The sequence below is a fragment of the Oryx dammah genome, unplaced genomic scaffold (assembly GCF_014754425.2).
Source record: "Oryx dammah isolate SB20612 unplaced genomic scaffold, SCBI_Odam_1.1 HiC_scaffold_4, whole genome shotgun sequence".
Taxonomy (NCBI): domain Eukaryota; kingdom Metazoa; phylum Chordata; class Mammalia; order Artiodactyla; family Bovidae; genus Oryx; species Oryx dammah.
The window spans coordinates 23,863,000-23,888,416 of record NW_024070188.1 but is presented as its reverse complement, the minus strand read 5'-3'; the positions used below and the strand labels follow the sequence as shown (position 1 = coordinate 23,888,416).

The following is a 25,417-nucleotide window of genomic DNA, read 5'->3' as shown; positions in this document are numbered from 1 at the left end:
ATGTAATAGATGGACTTTTCTCCTAGGCATCTTGAATGATGGTGTCCTTGGAAGAAAAAGGAAATGGTCAATCAAATGTTTTCCTGTAGGACTTGATTCTCTCACAGAACCCAGGTTGAGAGAGGCTGAAACACTCTTTGCCTTGTTTGAGCTGGAAAGAAATTTCCCTACATCTAGAAAAGGCCATTTTCCTTCTTTCCTTTATTTACCTTTTACCATGGGAGCTCATTCCCCACCGAACAATTTCTTTTTGGATTTCCTTATTTAAGATAAGAGAAAATATCATATTTCTTCTAATTCCTAGAGAGCAGGCATGGACCCCAGACTAAAAAATAAGAAATTTTAGGAGTGGAAAGGACAGGAGAAGTAACTGAGCTCAGCCTCCTACCAAGAGAGCAGGCTCTTCGGTTTCTAAAGGACAAGCTTATGTCAACCTGTGCCAACTTCTGCTCAGACTCTCAAGTGAGAGGTTTTGAGAAGAAAAGCAATCCAAGTCCTTATAAAAGCTACCCCATTAGAGACTAGAGACGAGGTTAAAAATGGAAAGTTATCAACTAAATAACTAACCTGCTAATGATCATTAGATCAATTATTCAAATTAAATGACTAGAAAAAAATTAAAATATTAGGAAAACTTGATATGAAAGTTCCATTATGGACACAGGACAGTGGCACCACATCAAAGCTTTTCACTAACAACAAGCACTACTTTAGGGAACCACTTGGAGTCAGGGATAAGCTCTGGGCTATATCCTTTCCCATGGTTAGCAACTAGTGAATAGGAAGTTTACTCAGGAATTTTGAATTGAAAAGCATCAAAGGGCTCATTTTATCTATGAAAATTAACCCTGGCTGAAGGAAAAAACCATGATTATATTACTTGTTAAATATTTGTGTGATAAGATCTATAGAGAAGAAAAATTGTAAGGAAGATATTTTTATTTTAGTGTGTGGCTGCACTTTCATAGAGCTTCCCTTGTAGCTCACCTGGTAAAGAATCTGCCTGAAATGTGGGATATTTGGGTTCAATACCTGGTTGGGAAGATCCCCTGGAGAAGGGAAAGGCTATCCACTCCAGGTTTCTGGCCTAGAGAAGTCCATGGGGTCGCAAAGAGTTGGACACGAAATGGGAATTGAATTGTGTTTTAAGTGCAAGAATTAATTTTAAAGGGCAAATAAGGAAGCTTCCCATTTCAGAAATTAACTTCTGCATCCTTTCCAATCATTCCAGAAATGGGACAACCCAGAAGCATTCAATGTGAAGCTAGCTGACATTGCTGGGACTTCCGCAGGTCTAGTGCCTTTCAATGCTGGCTTAGTTAGAGCCACGCCCTAACTCTGTAAATTTCCTCTCCATGGATTTTCCATTGCTTTCTGGGAATTACTCTGAGTGATAGCCTCCTTGTCTGGTATGTTCAGTTCCTAGAAACCAGAGCTAATTAACATAGTTAAAACTCCCCAAGCCTGCAGCCATCTTTCCAGGGCAATGGATTCCAAATTTGATGAGCTCCTTTACAGGCTCATACATGATTTTAACTCTCTTGGTAGCACATTAATTGTCCACTTATAAATTTCAAAATGTTGATACATAAACACATCATCACTATTTGGCTACGGCTAGAGGTCAGCAGCCAGATGCACACAGAGCTCTAGTAAGTGACATTTTTACTGTACATTGCTTTATCCCTTCTCTGAAAACAAACATCAACACACACAGAATACAAATGAATCTTGACAAACACCTTAGTTTGAGCAACTCAGATCTCTTTCTTGAAAGGCTCAATAAATCAAAATCAATGCTGCAGAAAAATGTTTCTTGGGAATGCTGAGAGAGGAAAACAAATGGACAGATTTAAAATTATGTCCTAAGGAAGTTTAAATCAAGAGACATGTAAAGTCATATGGGCATGAGTATGTGTTTAATCACCTACCTATCCAAGCTCCCAACTCTGGCGACTAGATATAGGAGACTTCCAACGGCAAGGCTTCCCAGCACCAGGAGCTTCTGTCTCAGCCACGCCTGCTGTTTGAATAGCATGGCCCTCCATCAACCTTCAGGACTCCTGTAGCCTGAGAGAAGGGGATAGAAGGGGACACATCAGAAGTCATCTCTTACTGGCTCTGTTGACTGTCACAAAGCCATGCAGGGGTGAGAATACAGGGATTAAGTGATGTCACACAAAGAACATCAATGCCGCATCAGCCTTAACAATGTTCATGGCACAACAGGTATTTGGCAAAACTTACTTTCCTTCTCTTGGTACATGTTTTAAGATCAAAACTAAATTAGACACAAGATACTAACTAAAAGGACTTGTTAGGCAATTGTCAAAGTAAATTAAAATGAAAAGATCATTTTAAATATATATATATATATATATATATAGTTGTTGTTAATCATTCAAAAATACTGATAAAGTGAGCAACTGAGCAACCTGAGGTTGAGCAGCAGGGCAACCAGGAAACTGAAGGTTCTATTTTGGTATAGGGGGATGAATATAGAAATTGAGATCCTCTCTCAGTAAGTTATCATTTGGGGTATAACAATGACGTGCTTTACTGACATGTTTTTTGTTTTGTTTTAGTTGTGAATGGAGGAAGGAGGAGAGATCAAGGCTATGTCTTGGGACTTCCCTGGCAGTCCAGTCAGGACTCTGTGCAAGGGGTGTGGGTTTGATCTCTGGTTGGGAAACTGGGACCCCACAGGTTGAGTGGTACAGCCAAAATTTAAAAAAAATTTTTTTTTAAAGCTATGTCTTTACTTACTGAGGTTATCAGTGGGAACTGTCAGGCCCTCAAATGTATGGGGACAGTGGCTCCAAGTAACTTGATGTTTCCCTTCATTGCCTCTGCCCAGACCTGGGTTGGAGTGGCAGATTCTAAAATCATGCTCAGACTAGAAGCCCCTGCTACGTGACCCCTTCATGGCTCTCAATGAATTTAAATATGGTCGGTCTTACAGGTCTTGCTCTAACACCAAGACAGGAGCTTACATGGAAGCTTTGTTTTCTTTTATCTGAAATAGGGCTAGCTGAGGAGAGTAAGGCTTTATCAATGCTGTTATTAAATTTTGGGAAAATTCAAGCTTCCAATTCAGGCTTTCTTATTAAAAATAAATCCAATTCCCTTTTCAAGATAAGATTGTTCGCTTCTCAATGAAACTCAAAATAGTAACCCCAGAAGAGGGACTACAGCAATGTGTCATGGTGAAAAACTGTTTTGCTGCAATAGTCTCTCTGTATTTGCTAAGTGAAGATTTTCCTCTGTGCAAAAACATTATACCTGCATTGACTGCTTGATTTATTTATTCATCAAGAAATACTGAGCACGGATAGCCATTCCAGCTTTTCTACCAGGTTTATGGGGAATTCCAAAAAAGATCTTGAATGAGTCTTAGCCCTTGGAAAATTAGTAATGTGATTCAGGAATCATGAAACACTTATTCACAATAATGTACGAATAAATGTGGGGGAAAATGGAAGGAATGTTCAGGTATGTGCCTTTGAGGAAGTGCATGAGTTGGCGAGGAGGCTGTAGGCGGGCATCCCAAAAGGGAGAGGGAAAAGAAGCATTCATCCAACACACAGTCACAAATATTTATTGGAAACAACTTATGTGCTACATTCTGCCCTGGGCGCCCCGGAGGCAGTGGCCAACATGGGAGGCGACAGTCTAGTGGAGAAGAGAGAAACAACACCAGTAAATGTATGCACCTTCAGATTGTGATAACAGAAGGAAAGTCATAGCGCAGTGAGAAAGAACAATAGGGGGAAGCTACTTCAGTCCTTCCTGAAGAAGGGGCTTGGCTTAGACCTGAAGCATGAGGACAGAGGAGGGCAAGAGGGTGGGCTCAGTCAGAGGACCCAGAGCGCACTGTGGAGGGAAAATGGGTGGCTAGTTTGAGAAGGGAAGGAAGGTTGGTGTGGCTCGACACAGGTACTGAGGGGGCAGGAGAAAGGGCTGAGAGCAAAAGGGAAGAGGAGGTAGGTGTTCAGAAGGGTCTTTGCAGGGTCTGGGTGAGCGCAGGGTTCTGGCTGGGCATGGCCTGCATTGTGTGTTGGTAAAATGGGGAAGAAAAGGGGAAGAGTAGATGAGGTTTGATGAGACCCGCTATGTGACAAGAATATCGTCCAGGTGGTATTTCAGGAAATTGTCAGAAAAATCCTATGAGGCAGATACAGCTATTTCCATCTCATAAACAGGAGAAGAGAAGCACAGACAATTTTCTGTAACTTGCCTGTGATCACACAACTGGCAGGTAATGTGGAGGAAAAGCCAGTAACTTATGTTGCATAACTCAGGGCTTCACTGAAAGAATCAGTTTCCTCTCTCTGGGCTGATATCTGAAGCCTTCAGGTAAGTGGTTACCTGCCTTCAGCACGGCACTCTGATTCCTGTCAAACTGCAAATACTGCAGTAATGCGTGCAACTGGGTGGTGGAAAGAGACTGTGCTCAAGTCTCCTGGTTAAGTTCTCCCCTGAGTGAAATTCTAGTGGCTGCTCAGATTCCCTGAACCTTTGTTCCTTCTCTATAAAATGAGAATTTCCGAAAAAAACATCTATCTCTGTTTCATCGACTATGCTAAAGCTTTTGACTGTGGATTATGACAAACTGTGGAAAGCTCTTAGAAAGATGGGAATACCAGACCGGCTTACCTGTCTCCTGAGAAACCTGTATGTGGGTCAAGAAGCAACAGTTAGAACCCTGTATGGAACAACTGATTGGTTCAAGATTGAGAAAAGAGTATGACGTGGCTGTTGGCTGTCACCCTGTTTGTTTAACCTATACACTGGACACATCGTGAGAAATGCCGGGCTGGATGAGTTACAAACTGGAATCAAGATAGGTGGGATACCACTCTAATGGCAGAAAGCAAAAAGGAGTTAAAGAGCCTCTTGATAAGGGTGAAGGAGGAGAGTGAAAGAGCTGTCTTAAAACTAAATACTAAAAAAACTAAGTCATGGCGTCCAGCATGGCATTACTGCATGGCAAATAGAAAGGGAAAAGGTGGAAATAGTGACAGATTTTCTCTTCTTGGACTCCAAAAATCACTGCAGATGGTGACGGCAGCCATGAAATTAGAGGGCAACTCCTTCTTGGCAGGAAAACGATGAAAAAACCTAGACTGTGTTGAAAAGCAGAGACATTACTCTGCTGATAAATGTCTGTATAGTCTTCCCAGGGGTCACATATGGTTGTGAGAGCTAGACTGTAAAGAAGGCAGAACACCAAAGAACCGATGCTTTTGAACTGTGGTGCTGGAGAAGACTCCTGAGGGTCCCCTGGACAGCAAGGAGATCAAACCAGTCAATCTTAAGGGAGATCAACCCTGAATATTTACTGAAAGGACTGATGCTGAAGCTGAAGCTCCAGTATTTTGGTCCTCAGATGTGCACAGACGACTCACTGAAAAAGCACCTAATGCTGGGAAAGATTGAGGACAGGAGAAGACGGCGTCAGAGGATGAGATGGCTGGATGGCATCACCAATGCAATGAACATGAACTCGGGCAAACTCCAAGAGATGGTGAGGGACAGGGAGGCCTGGCCTGCTGCAGTCCATGGGGTCGCAAAGAATCAGACATGACTGGGCAACTAAACAACAATAACAATGACAAAATGAGACCAGTCTCTAATGTCCCCACTCCTTAGGGCTATAATGAGAATGAAATAAGTTTTCTACAAGTGACATCACTATACAAAGGCCAGACTAACATAAGGGATTATGTGTTATTGTGCACGTGTGCATGCTAAGTCCCTTCAGTCCTGTCTGACTCCTTGTGACCCTATGGACTGTAGCTCACCAGGCTCCTCTGTCCATGGAATTACCCAGGATTGGGTTGCCATGCCCTTTTCCAGGGGATCTTTTGGGCCCAGGGATCAAACCGCGTCTCCTGTGGCTCCTGCATAACAGGAGGATTCCTTCCTGCTGAGCCACTGGGGACGCCCGTGTGTTACTGTATCTTAGTGTAAATGAATCTACTGTGTGCTTACAAACAGTATGACAGAGCAAAAGCTCTGAGGCGGTTGAAGAGGGATGGCTACAAATGGGAGAGGTGGGAAAAGCAATGGTGAAATGTGCTTGTCCGTGGCCTCAACAAAGGTCACCAGCCTCACACAGAGGAGCAACTTGCAAGGAGGCTGGGGTCACTTGGCCTCCTCTGCTACCTAAGTGTAGCACCCTTTGTTGTTTAGTTGATAAGTCGTGTCTGACTCTTTTGCAACCCCGTGGATTGTAGCCCACCAGGCTTCTCTGTTCATGGGATTTCCCAGGCAAGAATACTGAAGCGGGTTGCCATTTCCGTCTCCCCAGTATCTTCCTAACACAGGGTTCTTTACCACTAGTGCCACTTGGTGAAATCTCATTCTGTTTTGTGTGTGTGTACATGCTCAGTCATGTCCAACTCTTTGCAACTCCATGGACTGTAGCCCGCCAGGCTCCTCTGTCCATGGGATTTTCCAAGCAAGAATACTGGAGTGGGTTGCCATTTCCTTCTCCATCTGTTTTATAAGCACTCAGATTATGTGCTAAGAGTATCAGAGCAGCCTCAGAATAAACCATGTTCAAGAAAAACCAAAGATATTTGGTACATTTAACATTTAAGATGCCTCTGTGGTTTTCTATGACATGAAGTGCTCAAGCCTGTGCCATGATGGAGTCTTAAAAGCTGGGAGCTGCAGGTCTTGGTCCAGGAGTACAACCAAAGAGAAGACATGCCCCCTGATCCTTACAGACAATGCCATTAACCTGGGGAGAAGGTTAACTGCTTCTCCAATCCCCTAAGTCCCTTCCCTTCAGCTCTGTATGCCAGCTTAATGGATAGTTTAATAATCTTTCATCAGAGCACTCACACTGGTAATAGGCAATTTATATAAAATTAAAGTTTTAAAAAATTTATTATCTCTTTTTATTAAAAAAAAGTTAAAGACCTACAGTGACATTTAAGCCCTCCTTTATCTCCAGTTTTCAATCTTCCAGTGTCTTTCATTTTGCATGCCAAGAACAGCACAATTATAGTTTCTCCAGAGTACGAATGGTTTAATAGACATAGTATCTTAGCTGAACAAAGAAGAGTATCTAAATAACAGAGTATGTGGCCAGAAATGACAAATTGTAGAGACATCTGGCTGTTTCTCCAAAGCAGCACTAAGCAAAGAAGGAAATGATTCCCAAGCTCACACAAAGAAATAAGGGAATTCAAAAAAAGTAATAATAAAGATACACTCAAGTGGTGTGCAAAGGCTCGTAGACATAGTTACTGCAAGCCCCTGGTACTAGTAAAAACGGTAACAAAAACAACAGCAGTAAAGTTCATTAAAAATGACTGAACCTATATACCAGAATTATTCCAAGGAAATTATAACTGTCTTCTGAGTATTAGCTCATTTATTCAGGGCAACAGCCTTATGGGGTGGACAGGAACCACATTTATTCTTTCTTTTTTTTAAAGATGTATTTTTTACTAATTTACTTTATTGGAGCATAATTGTTTCACAATGTTATGTTAGTTTCTGCTGTTCAGCGAAGTTAATCCACTATGTGTGTGTATTCTGCCACTGAGTCATGTCTGACTCTGTAAACCCATCGACTGTAGTATGCCAGGCTCCTTTGTCCATGAGGTTCTCCAGGTAAGAATACTGGAGTAGATTGCCATTTCCCTCTCCAGGGGATCTTCTGGAATCGGGGATTGAACCCCTGACTCCTGCAGTGGCAGGTGGATTCTTTACCACTAAGTCACCAGGGATATGTCTACATATATCCCCCCTTCTTGAACTCCCCCCAGCCCGCCTCTCTAGGTCGTCGCAGAGCGCCGAGCTGAGCTCCCTGTTACACAGCAACTCCCCACTAGCTGTCTGTTTCACACACGGTAGTGTAGAGACGTCAGTGTTACTCTTAATTTGTCCCACCAACTCATTTTCCTGCTGTATTCTAAAGTCGGAGGAACCACATTTATTGAGCCCTAGTCTCTGTGTTTCTTTCACATTTATTATCTCATGTAATACAACAGGCCTGTGAAGTACTATTCATTCTATTTCTTTCTGATGGAAACTAAAGAGCAGAGAGATGAACAAATTATTTACCCAAGGGCACGTATGGCTGGTAAATACAGGAGGATTTAAATTAAAAATTCTCTGAACTCAAAGAACATCACCCCTTGATTGCAGCATCACTCCCTCAGCTTTCGGTGCTCACCTGAGAGGCTCCTTTTTTATTTGTTTGTTTTTTTATTAAAAATTTCTTCCCGTTTTATTGAGATATAATTGATGTAGGAATGATGCTAAAGCTGAAACTCCAGTACTTTGGCCACCTCATGTGAAGAGTTGACTCACTGGAAAAGACTCTGATGCTGGGAGGGATTGGGGGCAGGAGGAGAAGGGGACGACAGAGGATGAGATGGCTGGATGGCATCACCGACTCGATGGACATGAGTCTGAGTGAACTCTGGGAGATGGTGACAGACAGGGAGGCCTGGCGTGCTGCGACTCATGGGGTCGCAAAGAGTCAGACACGACTGAGCGACTGAACTGAACTGAACTGCTCTAGAGCATAGCATAAGTTTAAGGTGTATAACATAATGATTTGCCTGACATCCATCATGAAATGATTATCACACTATATTTAGTGACCACTCATCATGTCACAGATACAAAATAAAAGAAAAAGAAAAAAATATTTTTTCCTTGTGATGAGAAGTCAACAACGTTCATATATAATATACAACAGTATTAATTACATTTATCATGTTGTACATTATACCCCTAGTACTTATTTATGTTATAACCGGAAGTTTGTACCTTTTGACCATCTTCATCCATTTCCTGCCCCTTACACCCAACGCCTGCCTCTGGTACTACAAATCTGATCTCTCTTTCTGTGAGTTTGTGTGTATACTTATTTTTGAAGTATAATTGACCTACAACACTATGTTGTTCCTAATGCACAACACAGTGATTTGATATTTCTGTACGTTTAGAAATGATCACCACTGGGAGACTCTTAATAAATGCTTGTTTACTGACTGATGAGAACAGATAAAACCACTTTTAACTCACCCCAAATTTCTTTCCATTGTATCTTGATATAGAAGGAGGTGAAAACCAAAAGAGGAAAATGTTTTTATGAAGGGGTAAATAAAAAGGGCTATTTACGTGGCTTTAATCTAATAAAAGGAAGAAAAATATTAATAAATAATGATAATAATGAAGGTAGTATTTTTATAGTTTACAAAGTATTTTTCATATTCAGTAAACTGTTTATGATTAAAACCAACCAGAATCATGGGAACTCCACTTATTTTCCCAATAATTCAAAAACTGACTCTGCTTTTGAAAGATTTTATAGTAGATGATCAAAAGAGCTGGTCCTGTCGCTCAGTTCGGATTCTCACGTTCTGTTCTCTGTAAGATCTTGGTTAGATATATCTATTGTCCCCTCCTTATCACCCTGTCTCGTCTTTCCTCCCCCCAGCTCTTCTCCCACGTCTTTCCTTTCCCCTGCCCTTCTCCCCGCAGCTCTACTCAGTGACTGGGTCCTCATCTGCTGACGGGATTGCCCTGCCCAGAAACCTTGAAATCCATCCTCCTTGGCTCTACCCCCGCCAGTAACATTCTATCTCCAAAGTACTATTAGGATCTACCTACTTCTCCACACTGTCATCTGTGACTGCCTTGGTACAGGCCGCACTCTCTCTCAGATTTTATAGGCTCCGAACTGGTCTCCCCACTATTAGTTTTGTTTCTGCCTCAATTTATTCTCCATATTGAAGACAGAGCGGTCTTTCCAAACAGAAATTTGATCATATTGCCTTCAGGCTTAATACTCTAATGAGTCCCTATTATCCACAGGGTTTTAAAGGCCTTTCACCTTTTTCTACCACAGTTCCTCACCAACACGACCTCTCCCCAGTATGGGCACGGGCAAACTTCAGCATACAGGACAGCTTGCAGTTCCTTTGAATAGATCATGGTTAGTTTTGCATCAGGGCTTTTCCACAGCAGGTTTCCAGAGCCTGAAAACAGTAGCTGTGCCTCATCTATCAGTGACTTCTCTATTGGGTCTGGGGCACCAAGATAGTGTCCCAGTAGGATAATAACAGCCTGCCCCAGAGAACTTCCGTGAGGGGCAAAGGAGTATGTAGAGTAATTAGAACACTGGGGCAGCATAATGCTCAATAACCATTCGCCACATGTACTGATGCTGCCTTCTCTCCAGGTCTTGGATTAATTCCTATCTTGTAGATCTTAGGCTCCTTGGGAAGGTTGGCTTACAGGCTCCTTCTATGTGTCACAACAGCATCCTTTATTTAATTCATTGAAACCAAACTTTAATTGCTTGTATTGTGTGTCCCTCTAACCAGAATATAACTTCCATGAGATGAATGAGTGTGCCTTGCTCATTATTGTATCACCAGCACTTTAAGGGCCGTAGACACTCTGTAAATAATTACTGAACAACTGAATCAGCTAGATGGAATGAACTTTGACTATCTTAAACAGTTTGGTATCTAGATACCACATCTCCTTAAGTAGGTAACAGTAGTTTATCTTTGTAGAGTACTTTGCAGGTTCATATATGCTATATGCCTATAATAACCTAATTTCCCGCACCTGTTTATTTTGAAAAAGAGTTTTGAGTGCTTACATATCCTTCATCTAGATTTACCAGTTGTTAAATTTTGACACATTTGCTTTATCTTTCTTTATAGAAACATGTATTATTTTTACAAATCATTTGAGAGTAAGTGGCGGATTATCAACATTTCAGGATGCTAGAAGACCCCCACCTGAATTCACACAAAGTCCTGTGATATAAGTGGGGCAGTGGGTATTCTTGGGCCTAGGGAAGTGAAATGAACGGCTCAAAGCCTCAAACTGTTAAGCCTGGAGTTGCTAACTGCTACTTTCGAGCTTTTTATACTCTACAAATCTGCCTCCCTATTAAGTTCATTTAATGTTGAAAATGTTAGAGTTTATTAGTAGAGATAGATACATCATTTATCTTTTCTTAAACATTCAACTTGTATATTCTGATGACTTAGATATCAAAAAAAAATTGGAAAAGTGGCAAATGAGAAAATTTTCTAAGGAGATTTCTTGTCCTGTCTCCTATTTTACTTTTCTTTTCTCAGTTCTTTTAAAGAAATAAAAATGGAGAAAGTTCTTTTTATACAACGTGAGTAGTGGCAGCATCTGATGATGCCCACCCATTGGAGGGCTGGAGCCGGCTCACACTTTGCAAGCCGGTTGTTAAAGCCTTGATTAAGAACTACATCACAGAAATTCACAGTTAAAGAAATTAAGAAACAAAGGCAATAAATATAGAAAACATTATTTCCTAATTATTGTACTATTTTTACTATTATCTGTGCTCTTCAAGTTAAGTTTATTATACAGTGGAGATACTACTGTGCAATAGTATCTGTGCAATTAGGTCTCTTCCTAATTCCACACTTAGTGAATTCATGTGGATAGTTTAAAATTGGCCACGGAGGGAGGATTTACACAACTGATACTGACAAACGCTACAGACCATCCCCTCTCCCCGAGAGCAGGTTGCACACTGCTAGTTATGCCCCATTCGCTTTCTCTTTTATGTAGCCATTAATCACATGTTTTCTGAGCACCCATGTGTGCTGCCAAGTGCTGTCAGGGAAAAGGAGACTGTACCTATCCGTCTACTCCCCTTCCCTTTTTAGCCTCCTCCTCCATTCTCCTCCGTTTCTAAAGAGGCCTACATTCATTTGGAGGCCCAAGTAATCCCCCTTTTTTGTATTTTCACTTTTCTAGGTCTTTTCTCCTTAGCTTTCTGTGCCTCCTTCCAGTTGCCCTCTGCATCCTGCTGCTATGTTCTTTAAATAACAGAGCTTAAGAAGAAAGAAAGCAGTGCTGGTTTTTGTATCATTGATAACAAAAGTACAGCTATATGTCTTCAGAAAACCTTTCAAGTATTTAATAAATCTGTAAAATAACTTATAATTAATTTGCATGCAAGATGATTCTAAAAGCCTTCATTCTTGGGCAGGCTAACATTTTCTTAAATAATGGTATTATTAACATGATTATTTTCTTGGGCTCTAAAATCACTGCAGATGGTGACTGCAGCCATGAAATTAAAAGATGCTTGCTTCTTGGAAGAAAAGCTATGACCAACCTAAACAGCATATTAAAAAGCAGATACATTACTTTGCCAACAAAAGTCCATCTAGTCAAAGCAATGGTTTTTCCATGTATGGATGTGAGAGTTGGACCATAAAGCAAGCTGAATGCTAAAGAATTGATGCTTTTGAACTGTGGTGTTGGAGAAGACTCTTGAGAGTCCCTTGGACTGCAAGGAGATCCAATCAGTCAATCCTGAAGGAAATCGGTCCTGAATATTCATTGGAAGGACTGATACTGAAGCTGAAACTCCAATACTTTGGCCACCTCATACGAAGAACTGACTCATTTGAAAAGACCCTGATGCTGGGAAAGATTGAAGGTGGGAAAAGAAGGGGATGACAGAGGATGGGATGGTTGGATGGCATCACCTACTCAATGGACATGAGTTTGAGTAAACTCCGAAGGGGATGATAGAGGATGGGATGGTTGGATGGCATCACCAACTCAATGGACATGAGTTTGAGTAAACTCCGGGAGTTGGTGATGGACAGGGAGGCCTGGCATGCTGCAGTCCATGGGGTCGCAAAGAGTTGGAAACGACTGAGCAACTGAACAGAACTGAATGTGCTTCAAAGCATTGCTCTTTTTATTACCTGAGACTCCTCTTTTTTCTGAATTGCAATTCTTTCTTTCAGGACCAGAAAGGCTCCACCGAATTCTGACCTCAAGATAACTGCCTACATTATCATTCATCAACAAATGTTTGCTCAGTGCCTGCCACAGGCCAGGGACTGAAGATGCCAGGAATGATGTGGAGGACCCATATCCTGCTTTATTACTCTCATCATCTTCTTGCATTCAAAGTCAACTCTTGTACAAGTACAAGGAAACTGTATCTTTCCTTATACACAGAGCTCTGATCCTCTTGAACTGGCAGTGAAGGAAGACTCCTCACAGGGAGAGGGTCTACTGGACCTTAGAGTCTCATCTCTTAGGAGTGGGCCCTAAGACCCACTCCCCTTGGATGGTCCTTGCCTTCCACCCAAGTAGCCACCGTCAGACTACTCTCTAAAATACATCAGTCTTCTCTTAACAAGACTCTTCTCTTTAAGATGTCCTTCAAGTGAAGACTTTGTTGGGGATGTTTAGACCAGAATTTGCCAAAGGAGCAACTTGCAGCTAGACTGGGCTAGCTCTTGGGCATGTGACCTGTGTATTTGCAGGGCTCTGTGTCCAGAAGGGCCCAATGCTTGAATTAATTTTCTGCTTTCACTGTCTTGAAATTATTTTTTTTTGTCTTGAAATTCTTAATAACTTTTGAATAAGAAGTCTACTTTCATTTTGCAGTGGGTCCCACAAATTATGTGTATAGTCCTGCCACCAGACCTTTGGGCCTTCAGAGAATGGATTACTTGTGTGTAAGCTGTGAATTTGCACAGTGGTGCCTCCTTTTTCCAGACACTTGGCTTTTAGAGAGACACTGTCTTAACACCATCACATAGGAATACAGTCCTTCACATCTTGCTACAGCATTGGGATTCCATTCCCCTTTATTTCTCCCTCTTACTTCTGTGGTCCTCCCTGAGGCCCATCTTTTTCTTGGGTACTCAACCCTGGGAATAGTGCCTGTCTTCAGAAACAAGATAGCTATATACAAAGCCTTACAATCCTAAGTACAATGACCCTAGGTTTGGTGTGTGACACACAAGAATAATGTGGTCACACACACACAAACACACACATACCCCCTCCAGCAGAGGGAATCCATTACAACAGATTAGTGGGAAGAAATCCTCTGAAGTGAAAAGGGCAGTATTATCATCCTGATCATGCAGATGAGAAAATGCAGAGACCCAGGAACTACAGAATCTGCTCTTATTGGATGGCAGAAAAATGTCTCCTCCCCTCGCTGCTCCCTTTAAAGTTAAACAAAACAGGAAGCTCAAACTATATTGCTCATCTGCTTTGTGATTTTGGGTTTGTCACTCACCCTCCCTGTTCTTCTGATTTTTCCTCCCAAGAAACAAAGGGCTTGGAAAAGACGAGTTTAACAATCCCTTCTGGGTCTAAACTCATACACTAAGGGATTCCATCAGATTAGCACTAAATAAGTGATCTTATCATGAACACTAGGAAGTAAAGACAAGTGCAGTGGTGGTGGTGGGGGTGTGGAACTAGTGCCTGAGGTCAATATCAGTGTTGACTTTTCATTTTAAACAGTCTTGAACTCTTTCAAGATGGCTGTATCACATTCTGCTACCTATTACTGTGAAAAGTGATTCTCATTCAAAGACATGAAATTTCTTTGAAAAAAAACTGACACTTAAGAAAGATTCTACTGATTAGCTTTCAATTTGCCAGGCTGTCAGGGAGCCCATAGGAATCACATTTTGAAAAAAAAATTAACCAAGGGCAGCTGAGGAAAATTGTTGTAAAGAATTCTCTTTTTTTTTTTTTTTCTATTAAAATGATCACGCAAGAGAGTGTAATGAGAAAGAAACAAATGAAGAGGGGCTCAGAACAAGGGCATGGGAAGTGATGTCCTACACGTGTCAAGTCGAATGTAGAGATGCCAGTGTAGGTTAAGAGGAAAAGGAACACCATTTGTTATATTAAGCAGAAAATGTATCAGCCAGGATACTCATAATTGCTCTATCAAATGGCTAAGGAAGCTATTTAACTCTGTTTCTTCAGTTAACCATGCGGGGTCAAAATTAGAAATGAAAACGAAAAAAGTTGATAAATTATACAGAACTGTGGAGTTTATTACTGCTCCGTGCTGAGGGCTTATCCTCCTGGGAGCGACTGCAGGAGCAGCTTTGAGCAAATTCTAAAATTTCAAACAGGTTCTCCGTTTCTTCCCTCCGTTCAGCTTCTGATATTGTGCATACATAATGTACCACAGCTACCATTATTGCTTTAGCTTGAGTAGTCCTCTTGCTCTCTGTCTGCAGGAGGATACTCATTTTGCATTTGTAATGACTAAACTTAAAAGGAGCCAGTTGATTCTGTTTCAGGGGTCTCATTTAGTAGACTGATGTTTTAAGGAAAGAGATAGGAACTGAATTTTATTTCGGCATGAAATACCAATTACTCTTAATGTCGGTATCTCATTGGAATATGTAACTAATGTTTATAGAAGAAGGGTGGTGTTTTTTCCTTCCTCAAGTTTCTTTTCACTTTATTAAATAGATGCTGGAGTTTAGTAAACTTGTCATGCTGGCAAGTTCAGAAGCAGAATCTCTCCTTCTCTAATCTTGTATTTATACAGAAAAGTGTGAGTTGGGGAGGTAATAATTATACAGTGATTCAGTGAAGACACATGGTTCAAACAGATCTTTCCAGTAATTTAGGCTCAAGACGTTAAAGAGGTCAAGTTAACTGAATAAGTCCTTCCCTTTGCCTTGTATATCAGTTTGATAGTAATCAGTCAATTTGATAGTAATCAGTTCTACTTGTCACACTCAGTAACAGTTGAGTGTATTTATTGCAAAATCAAGTATAGTATTAACTGACAGACAAAAAGTCAACCTTTAAACCCAATTTCTTGCCTCACAAATTTTGTTTTAATTTTGGTAGGGATCAAGAAATGATATATATAAAGAATACCCCAATGCCACAAAAGCGAAGAATTAAACATTTAGCAGACTGATGAAACAGAAATGTAAGTTGAACTCAGAAAATTTAACATATTTAACATAAAATTTAAGTGAATTTATATAGGTACAACCTCCTAAAAACTTTAGAGATTTCCACTTAATCATGAAAACACAGTGTTCATAAAGTTAGATCTATTTGTGTAGCACTTTGCAGTTTTTAAAGCTCTAGTTTAAACATTATTTTATTGGATTTTTCACAGAAAAGATATGACATAACTATTTTAGTCTCTATTCTCTAAATGAGGAAACAAGTGCCTGGTTGTTTAGTACTAGGTCCACTTAGCTAATGACTGGCAGAGTTCAAAATAGAATCTAGCTGTATTGACTTAAGTATTTGTGGGGAAATTCATCCTCTTTCTATGAAGATTTGGCATTCATTTTAGAACCAGGCCTAGATGCTCACTCATTAGTACAAATCTAATCCTTGGGTGCTATAGATTTTGAGAGTTCCACAGTGATTTTTGTCAAAGTATAGAGCTTGGAAGAAAAAAGAGGTCTAAAGTAATCTGGAATTAATAAGTGTTGATATCCTTTCTCTCTCTCTCTGGTTGAGTCATCCATTCTTCCCAGAAAAATATCCTGATAGGATGAGAAGGATGACAACACATTCATCAAGGATAGGAAAGTGAAAGTGAAAGTGAAGTTGCCACCCCATGGACTGTAGCCTATCAGGCTCCTCCTTCCATGGGATTTTCCAGGCAAGAGTGCTGGAGTAGATTGCCATTTCCTTCTCCAGGGGATCTTCCCGACCCAGGAATCAAGCCTGGGTCTCCTGCACTGCAGGCCAGACGCTTTACCTCTGAGCCACTAGGGAAGCCAGGATAGGAAAAGAGGAAATAAACCAATTAATTGAATAATTCTTGAGAATAACAATCATTATGCCAATTACAAACTTAGGACATTAACTTTAATCACCTCCTCCCAGTCATATGTACACTTTGAGTCAGGATATTCATTCTAATGGGATTCCCTGGCCCCTCCTAAGTTAGGTTTTACTTTTGTTATTACTGCTTTATCAGACATTGCTTGTTTAGATTTATTCGTATTTATCAATATCATCAGAATTTTCATTAAATGAGACTGTTGAGGTTTTTGTTTGTTTGTTTTACTCATAGTTGTCTTATTTCCTTGCTTGTTCTGTGTTTCTTCACTCTGGATTGTTCATTTTCTAAGGAACTTTATTTAACCCAGAAAATCTGTTTTTTTTTTAATAAAGCAATTTTACAAATATGTGCAGTACACATTTAACTATTAGACATCTAAGTTTGCTGTCAGTTTTTCTCCATTATCAGGAATAATGCAATACATATCCTTGTATGCCTTCTATTACAAACAGACACTATCTGATTCAAATATAAGAGTAGTAAGGCGATCATCTCATAAAAAACATGATTTTTTAAATTGTATTTTAGTTGCTTTACAGTGTTGTGTAGTTTCTGCTATACAGCAAAGTGGCAGTTATACATGTACATGACATTTATACATATACATATATCTACTCTTTTTTAGATTTCCTTCCCATTTAGCAGGAAGCTTGGGTTTAAGCTGAGTCTTTCAAAGGAGCTACAGATTTTCTTCTGCTAGTTGCATGAAGGCATCATGGTTCTCTGGCATGATGCTTGAGGCTTTTTGGCCCATGTGTAGCACGAATTAGAATGTCAAACTCAAGGTAGGACCAATTTGTGATTATGAGTCCTCAGGGAACTTTGTCCTCTTACTCTGTGCCAAAATTGATTTCCTTGTGGAAATTAGGGTCTATTTCTAATTCATTCTTATAATAATATTATAGTCTTCTAGAGTATTATTTTCATGAGTATCTCTTATTAGATTTCTTGCACTGACCAGTTTCCATGCTTTTTCTTAAAGCTAAGCCCACATAACCATCAAAGTAAAAGCTAAAGTGGTCTAAGGTTTGGCAGACATTCTGGGAGTTATTTTCACGTGGAACTTACTTCCTCATCATTCCTCATTTTATTTCATTTCTGGGCTCCACTGATTCCTTTCTTTCAAGTAGCTTCACAGATTAGTATATACTTACAGAGACAGACATATAGTTCAGTTACTTCACCATACATTTTACTTAGCGAGTAGCGAGTTAATAGAAGGAACTTATTTGACCACATTACTAGAAATGAAAGTCTCTTCTATTCTTTTTCCCTTACTGCTGCTGCTGCTAAGTCGCTTCAGTCGTGTCCGACTCTGTGCGACCCCATAGAGGGCAGCCCACCAGGCTCCCCCATCCCTGGGATTCTCCAGGCAAGAACACTAGAGTGGGTTGCCATTTCCTTCTCCAATGCATGAAACTGAAAAGTGAAAGTGAAGTCACTCAGTCGTGTCTGACTCTTAGCGACCCCATGGACTGCAGCCCACCAGGCTCCTCCGTCCATGGGATTTTCCAGGCAAGAGTACTGGAGTGGGGTGCCATTGCCTTCTCTTTTTCCCTTAGACTCATATAAATTTCTTTCCTATCTATCTAACTAGTCACTCAGCTAGGACAAAATTTGCCCTTTTATAGATAAAGAAATTTTGTTTCTTTGTTTCTTCTTGTAAAGTGGCAAAAGCTTCTTTCAACTTCCAAGGAAAAATGAAATAGTTCCATTTGAAATGTATTTTGATATGATAGTAAGGGCATAGTAGGTATGGAAAAATTCTTCATTTCTCCCATGACCTTTGTGCCTGTTGTTCCTCCTACAATTATCTTATGTGACAGAGCAAAATGATTTTTCAGATTGTAATTAAGGTTGCTAATCAGTTGACCTTAAGATAAAGAGACCACCCAGGCAGGCCTAATCTAATCAGAGGAACTCTTTAAAAGCTGGGTATTTTCTCCAGCAGGTAGCAGAAGGGATAATTAGAGAGGTTCCAAGCAAAAGAAGGATTTGACATGCTGTCAAGAGCTTAAGCAGAGAAGGCAATGACACCCCACTCCAGTACTCTTGCCTGGAAAATCCCATGGATGGAGGAGCCTGATGGGCTGCAGTCCAAGGGGTCATGAAGAGTCAGACACGACTGAATGACTTCACTTTCACTTTCATGCATTGGAGAAGGAAATGGCAACCCACTCCAGTGTTCTTGACTGCAGAATCCCAGGGACAGGGGAGCCTGGTGGGCTGCCGTCTATGTGGTCGCACAGAGTTGGACACGATTGAAGCGAGTTAGCAGCAGCAGCAGCAGCAAGAATTTAAGGTGCAAGGACTTGGAGAGCAACTTCTGGGAACTGACAATGACCTCTGGCCAGAAACATGGGAACATTATTTCTACAACCACAAGGAACTAGATTCTGTCAACCACAGAATGTCCTTGAAAAAAGATTCTTCCCGAGTCTCTAGGTAAGAGCCTAGTCAAGCTGACAGCTTGATTTCAGTCTTTCGAGATTCTCCAGAGAGAATCCAGTTGAGGCCCCCTGGACTTCTGACCTACAGAACTGTGAGCTAATAAATGGGTGTTCAGTTCAGTTCAGTTCAGTCGCTCAGTCCTGTCCAACTCTTTGCGACCCCATGAATCACAGCACCCAGGCCTCCCTGTCCATCACCAACTCCCGGAGTTCACTCAAACTCATGTCCATCGAGTCAGTGATGCCATCCAGCCATCTCATCCTCTGTCGTCCCCTTCTCCTCCTGCCCCCAATCACTCCCAGCATCAGAGTCTTTTCCAATGAGTCAACTCTTCGCATGAGATGGCCAAAGTATTGGAATTTCAGCTTCAGCATCAGTCCCTCCAATGGACACCCAGGACTGATCTCCTTTAGGATGGACTGGTTGGATCTCCTTGCAGTCCAAAAGACTCTCAAGAGTCTTCTCCAACACCACAGTTCAAAAGCATCAATTCTTCGGTGCTCAGCTTTCTTCACAGTCCAACTCTCACATCCATACCTGACCACTGGAAAAACCATAACCTTGACTAGACAGACCTTTGTTGGCAAAGTAATATCTCTGCTTTTCAATATGCTATCTAGGTTGGTCATAACTTTCCTTCCAAGGAGTAAGCATCTTTTAATTTCATGGCTTCAATCACCATCTGCAGTGATTTTGGAGCTCCCAAAAATAAAGTTAAAATGGGTGTTAGGTTGTGCTATTTGTAGTCATTTATTATGCAGCATTAGAAAACCAACACAGGTATATTTTCCCACCATCTGTAATTTAAGGAAACAAAAAAGCAGTAGCGATTTCTCTCTGTAGCTTTCTTCTCGTAGAATACTGAGTGCCAAATTGGGAAGGCTTGCCTTCAAGAGATACATTGTACCTCTGACAATGTCAGCTCTTATTCTCAAAGTCTGAACAGAGAGGATAATACAAGAGTTTGCTACTGGCAAGAAAAGGTCAATTTAGTGACGTGTTGGATACTTTTCACTGAAAGGGTAGACCATTATATCTGACACTGAGTCAGTACTCTGAGTTATGATGTACAAGCTACTGCCTTCATATGGCTCTCTCAGAAGTCAACCCCTCTGTGTCTTGTTCTTAAGCTGAAGCCACATTACCTAATACTCACCTCTGTAAGCGCGCTTCTTTTCCTGGTCTCTGCAACAAAGTGGAACACTGTTTATTTAACTAGGTGTTGATCTTCCCTTACCTCAATTTCTCCTTATTCACCTTTCAACTTCCTTTCTTATGATATGTCCATATAAACTCTAAATTTGGCCAATATCTAGTTTCCAAAACATGCCAGATACCTTGCTAATTTCCTTCATGCCCGTCCTTCTACTCATGATGTCCTTTCTCTATGTCCACTTGTAGAAACTGTGCTTATTCTTCAGTATTCAGCTCTGAGATAACTTCCCACAACAACATTTTCTAGATTCTTCCAGGCAGAATTGTATACTCCCTCTTTTGTGTTTCCAAAGCATTCAAAATCAGGTTTTTCTCTCTGTTGTGTAAATGCCTGCTTTTCCAATAATGTTAAGTTACATTAACAACAACTGTTCACATTTTTACATTTATAACCACCCCCTCAAAGCCTGGAATAGTTCACTTGTAGATATTTGTGGAACTGAGATTTTAATCCGGTGAGATAAGCAAGATTATCAGGTGATAAAACAAATAGTTCTCCTTTTCCTTTAACTGTATGAACTGGCACATTGCTCATTACTTTCTCCTTCAAACTGGATTGTGCGGACTTGGGATTTCTGTAAACTTCTGCAGTACATGGCTTCCCTGGTGGCTCAGAGGTAAAGAATCTGACTACAATGTGAGAGACCTGGGTTCCATACCTGGGTCAGGAAGATCCCCTGGAGGAAGAAATGGCAACCCACCCCAGTATTCTTGCCTGGAGAATTCCATGGACAGAGGAGCCTGATGGGCTACAGTCCATGAGGTCACAAAGAGTTGGACATGACTGAGCGACTAACTTTCACACTTTCTATAATACATGAATCACCCAGTACAGAGCATCCCCAATTATTTCAAAGCCCCAATTATTTCTCCAGCATCATCTCCCTGTCTTGTGACCATAAATATCCTCACAATCTGCTACACATCTACATAACAAAACCTCATTCAGCTGTCTAAAAATTGCTTTTATTGAACCACTCTCTACCTCAAAACTGAGCAGCGTCTGTCCACAGCCTAGAGCTGCTCTGTCCAATAGAGCAGTCAGTGGTCACTCGCCATTAGCACAGCATTGCTGAAAGTGTTAAATACCCACAGATTTGAAAGACAGTATGAAAAAGAGAATGTAAACTATTTAATTAAAATGCTTTATATTGGTTATATTGGTCATATGTTGAAAAGAAATGATATATTGCCTATACTGGGTAAAAGGAAATATATCACAAAAATTAATTCACTTGTTTCAATTTTTTAATGAGGCCACTTATATCTTAAAATTACGTATTATGGCTTGCATTATACTCTAAAGACAGTGCTCAGTTCAGTTCAGTTGCTGAGTCCTGTCCGACTTTTTGCGACCCCATGAATCACAGCACGCCAGGCCTCCCTGTCCATCACCAATTCCCGGAGTTCACCCAAACTCATATCATGATGCCATCCAGCCATCTCATCCTCTGTTGTCCCCTTCTCCTCCTGCCCCCAATCCCTCCCAGCATCAGAGTCTTTTCCAATGAGTCAACTCTTCGCACGAGGTGGCCAAAGTCCTGGAGTTTCAGCTTTAGCATCAGTCCTTCCAATGAACACCCAGGACTGATCTTTAGGATGGACTCGTTGGCTCTCCTTGCAGTCCAAGGGACTCTCAAGAGTCTTCTCCAACACCACAGTTCAAAAGCATCAATTCTGTGGCGCTCAGCTTTCTTCACAGTCCAACTCTCATATATATACATGACCACTGGAAAAACCATAGCCTTGACTAGATGAACCTTTGTTGGCAAAATAATATCTGCTTTTGCATATGGTCATAACTTTCCTTCTAAGGCGTAAGCATCTTTTAATTTCATGGCTGCAATCACCATCTGCAGTGATTTTAGGGCATAAAAACACAGCACCTGCATTTAGCATCATGATTCACACTTGACTTCAATCTCCTTTAACAGCCTCAGCTCTCATGTCTCACACATGAAGTGTCCATGATGGGCAGCACTTTTTCAGAAATTCTATTCTTAGTCTTTTGCTCTGCCCACACTATTTCTTATATGACCATCTCTCCTTCCATGTTGCTTCTCAAAATCCTGTCCCTTCTTCCAGTTCATGTTAGCTCCACAGCCTATAAGAAACACTCTCTGATCCCATTAACTGAAAGCATTTTTTTTCTAAAGAAAGGATTCTGACATGTAATTATATGTGAATGTCTTTTGTTTCTTCTATTACAAGTACTTAAAGGATAGGGGCTGTTTAATATATCTGCACATATTAAAAAAATCTGCATATGCCTCCACAAATAGAATGACTTTCTTCAAAGACTCTCAAAGTGTGCTGCATAAATGAATGGAGTAATGCTATTTAGGAAATAAGTTATGGGTAAAATGCATGTATACGTGTAAATGTATTATAGATATTCAAATATTTGTATATATATATTTCATATAACTATTTTATAATTTAATGAATAGGTAAATATTAGCATTTTCTGAGTCTTTGGATGAGAATAAAGAATGAAAATCTGCAGACAGAAAAATAGACATCAGAACTGGAAGAGACTGGAGACAGCGCCATGAGCATTTCCCCCTTCCTGTAGGTGCAGGAGTCCTGGAGGGGGAAGCTGAGTGATCCCTGCTGGATGGAAGCCCAGGAGGAAGTATACTCCTGTACCTCTTGTGCTCAGTGCAGGACCTGCTGCTTACGGGGTCAATAAACATTGGCCCAATGAATCCGGCCAATGCAAAGCACACCTAGGGATCTGAAACTAGACAACATGTCTTGTGATTTGCAAAGTAGTATGATTTTTACTCTGCCATGTACAAAGAGGAAGGAAATTTGGGACACAAGGGGGAGCTGTGTTTAAAATATTCTTATTAGCTAACTGTTATTTATTCAATAGTTTTCCTGGCAATGACATCTAGGCATACGTGGATATACAAGCGTAAATTACACTTTTCCCTCATGTTCAGGTAAACCCCCTCCCAGCTGGTTAGTGTTTATTTATCTTGTGACCCGTAAGCTGGGCAGAGGAGAGGATGAGCTTTCAGTAATTTTCAAAATAGCAGTGATGGATTTCATTGATTCCCCCTTCCTTCTTGCTCTGGTCTCTTTTGTACATATATCTTTTGCTTGATATTTTACAGAGCACTTTCTCCCCCATACATTACACCATAAAATCCTCAAAGCAAAGCTATTAGATATTATGATTTGAAACGTAACACTTAGGGAAGTGAACTAAAACTGGCCACACATCATATACTAGGAGTGTAGGAGCTGGATGTCTTCTATATTATTTCCAAATATTATGCTTGCTTCTATTATTTTCCATTGTCATTTGTGAATAAGAGCACACCTTCATTATACCTGAATAAGAGGTGTTATTTGTGGCCAGTGAACAGAGGGAAGCCATCAATTTCATGATTTTTGCCTCACCAGCTAGTGTTTTATTCTTCAGAATATTCTCTTCAAAACACAATTTTGGGGGTTTAGTATATGTGGAAAGAAAATAGCTTTTCTTTTAAAATAGTTTTGTCCAATATAACAACAACTAGATCATTATTAAAATGGCTCCCCCAAACTTGATATTGGGGCTGCTCTTGCTTCATTTCTGAAACTCCAGGGATGAGGAGAGAGCAACTGACATTTTCCTGGGAATTCTGTGCAGCTGAAATCCTCCCCACTCCTGATAAAGATTAGGAGACTTAGAAAAGCTTGAAGATTTCTAAATATGAGGTTTAGGCTTTAATGATTTTTTAAGAAGTTGAAAAGAATGAAGGCTGTGATTTAAAATAGAAAAGATAAGTAGAACAAAATTAATAAATCTTAACTGAGGTTGTTTACACAGGAGATCTATGCATCTCATGCATTTTCCATCTGTGTAAGGCAATTTGCTTGTTATTTAGATGTGATTGACACAATTTGACAATCTGGCTTATTAGTATACTTTGTGACTAATTGTGTGTAAAATGCCAACAATATTTTCCCCACCTCTATTTTAGCAAGGAGACTTATTTTGAAACAATAGGTGAATATCTCCAAAGTTCTCTCCCTCCCCTCTTTTCTTTTCTGCTCTTATCTTGAACCTACTAATGAAAACACAATTTAGAACATTACACATTTTGGGAAAGCTGTTGGTCACACATATTATTGTGGGTTTGCAATGTTTTACCCTTCTAGCTTGAGGAAACTTGAGGAAATGTCTACCATCCCCTTATGTGGCTGCCTTGCTCCTCCCATCACCCTTGCTTCCTTTTTGGGTGTAATGGGTGGATTGAAAAACCTGCCAATGAAATGAAGCAGTGTCAAAATATGTAGACTTGCATTATTAGATCCTTGTGTTAAAAATTAGTGTTTCTTAATAGAAAGAACCTAATAAATGAACAAGAAGAGAATCATAATGAAGTCATCTAGCTAATTAACCTGGATGGCACTAACAGTGCTGCAGCTAAAACTCACAACAAAACTGCCTTAGTGGAGTTTTGTTGAATCACAGTCTCCTGTTTCTTCAATATCCACATGTCTAGCTATTTCAAGAATGTTTATATCAAGCTTTCATTGTAAATGCTAATACTGAGTTATTTAGGAGAAATAAGTGACAAATACTCTTCTCTGTGTGGGAAAAGTGTTGCTTTCATTTTAGGGACCTAATTATAACACTGCTTTCTATCGTAGTCTTTATTTAGTTTTCAGTTCTTTTGAGATTAGGTAGTTTTTAACAATGAAACAAGCAGTGCTCCAGTGTCTAATTAAGACTTTCTAGTAGGATTAATAAATCATGTCCTATTACTGTTCCGGAACTAGAGATGTTAATTTTCACCTTGGTCTTTTAATCTTGAGATAAGTTTGTGGATCAAGTATTGAAGGGTGTTGAGCAAACAGTTTAATTAAAGCCATTGAGTCTTCAGATGATAGTCTCAAACTGTTGATTCAAGTGGATTTCTTTATATAAATGCTTAGATGTGTCTTTTCAAATGCATGAAGCAATGGTCTGGAATGACCATCAGAGGAAACTATTATCTTGGCCTTCCCTGACAGAGAAAGTAGAAAACATCTGTGCTTTCTGCCTGAATTACCTCTGTTTCTATGATATATATATATATATATATATATATATATATTTTTTTTTTTTTT

The 25,417-nt window shown here is 40.2% G+C and overlaps 1 protein-coding gene across 1 annotated transcript in view; it reads right to left on the bottom strand.

Annotated features, from left to right (window-relative positions):
* HS3ST5 (heparan sulfate-glucosamine 3-sulfotransferase 5) overlaps positions 1-25,417 on the bottom strand; it is a 182,827-nt gene that overhangs the window by 3,947 nt on the left and 153,463 nt on the right. The window contains exon 3 of the mRNA XM_040238461.1: positions 1,932-2,070. Coding sequence (XP_040094395.1) covers positions 1,932-2,038 — 107 coding nt within the window. The 5' untranslated portion in view covers positions 2,039-2,070. The remainder of the gene's footprint in view (positions 1-1,931; positions 2,071-25,417) is intronic.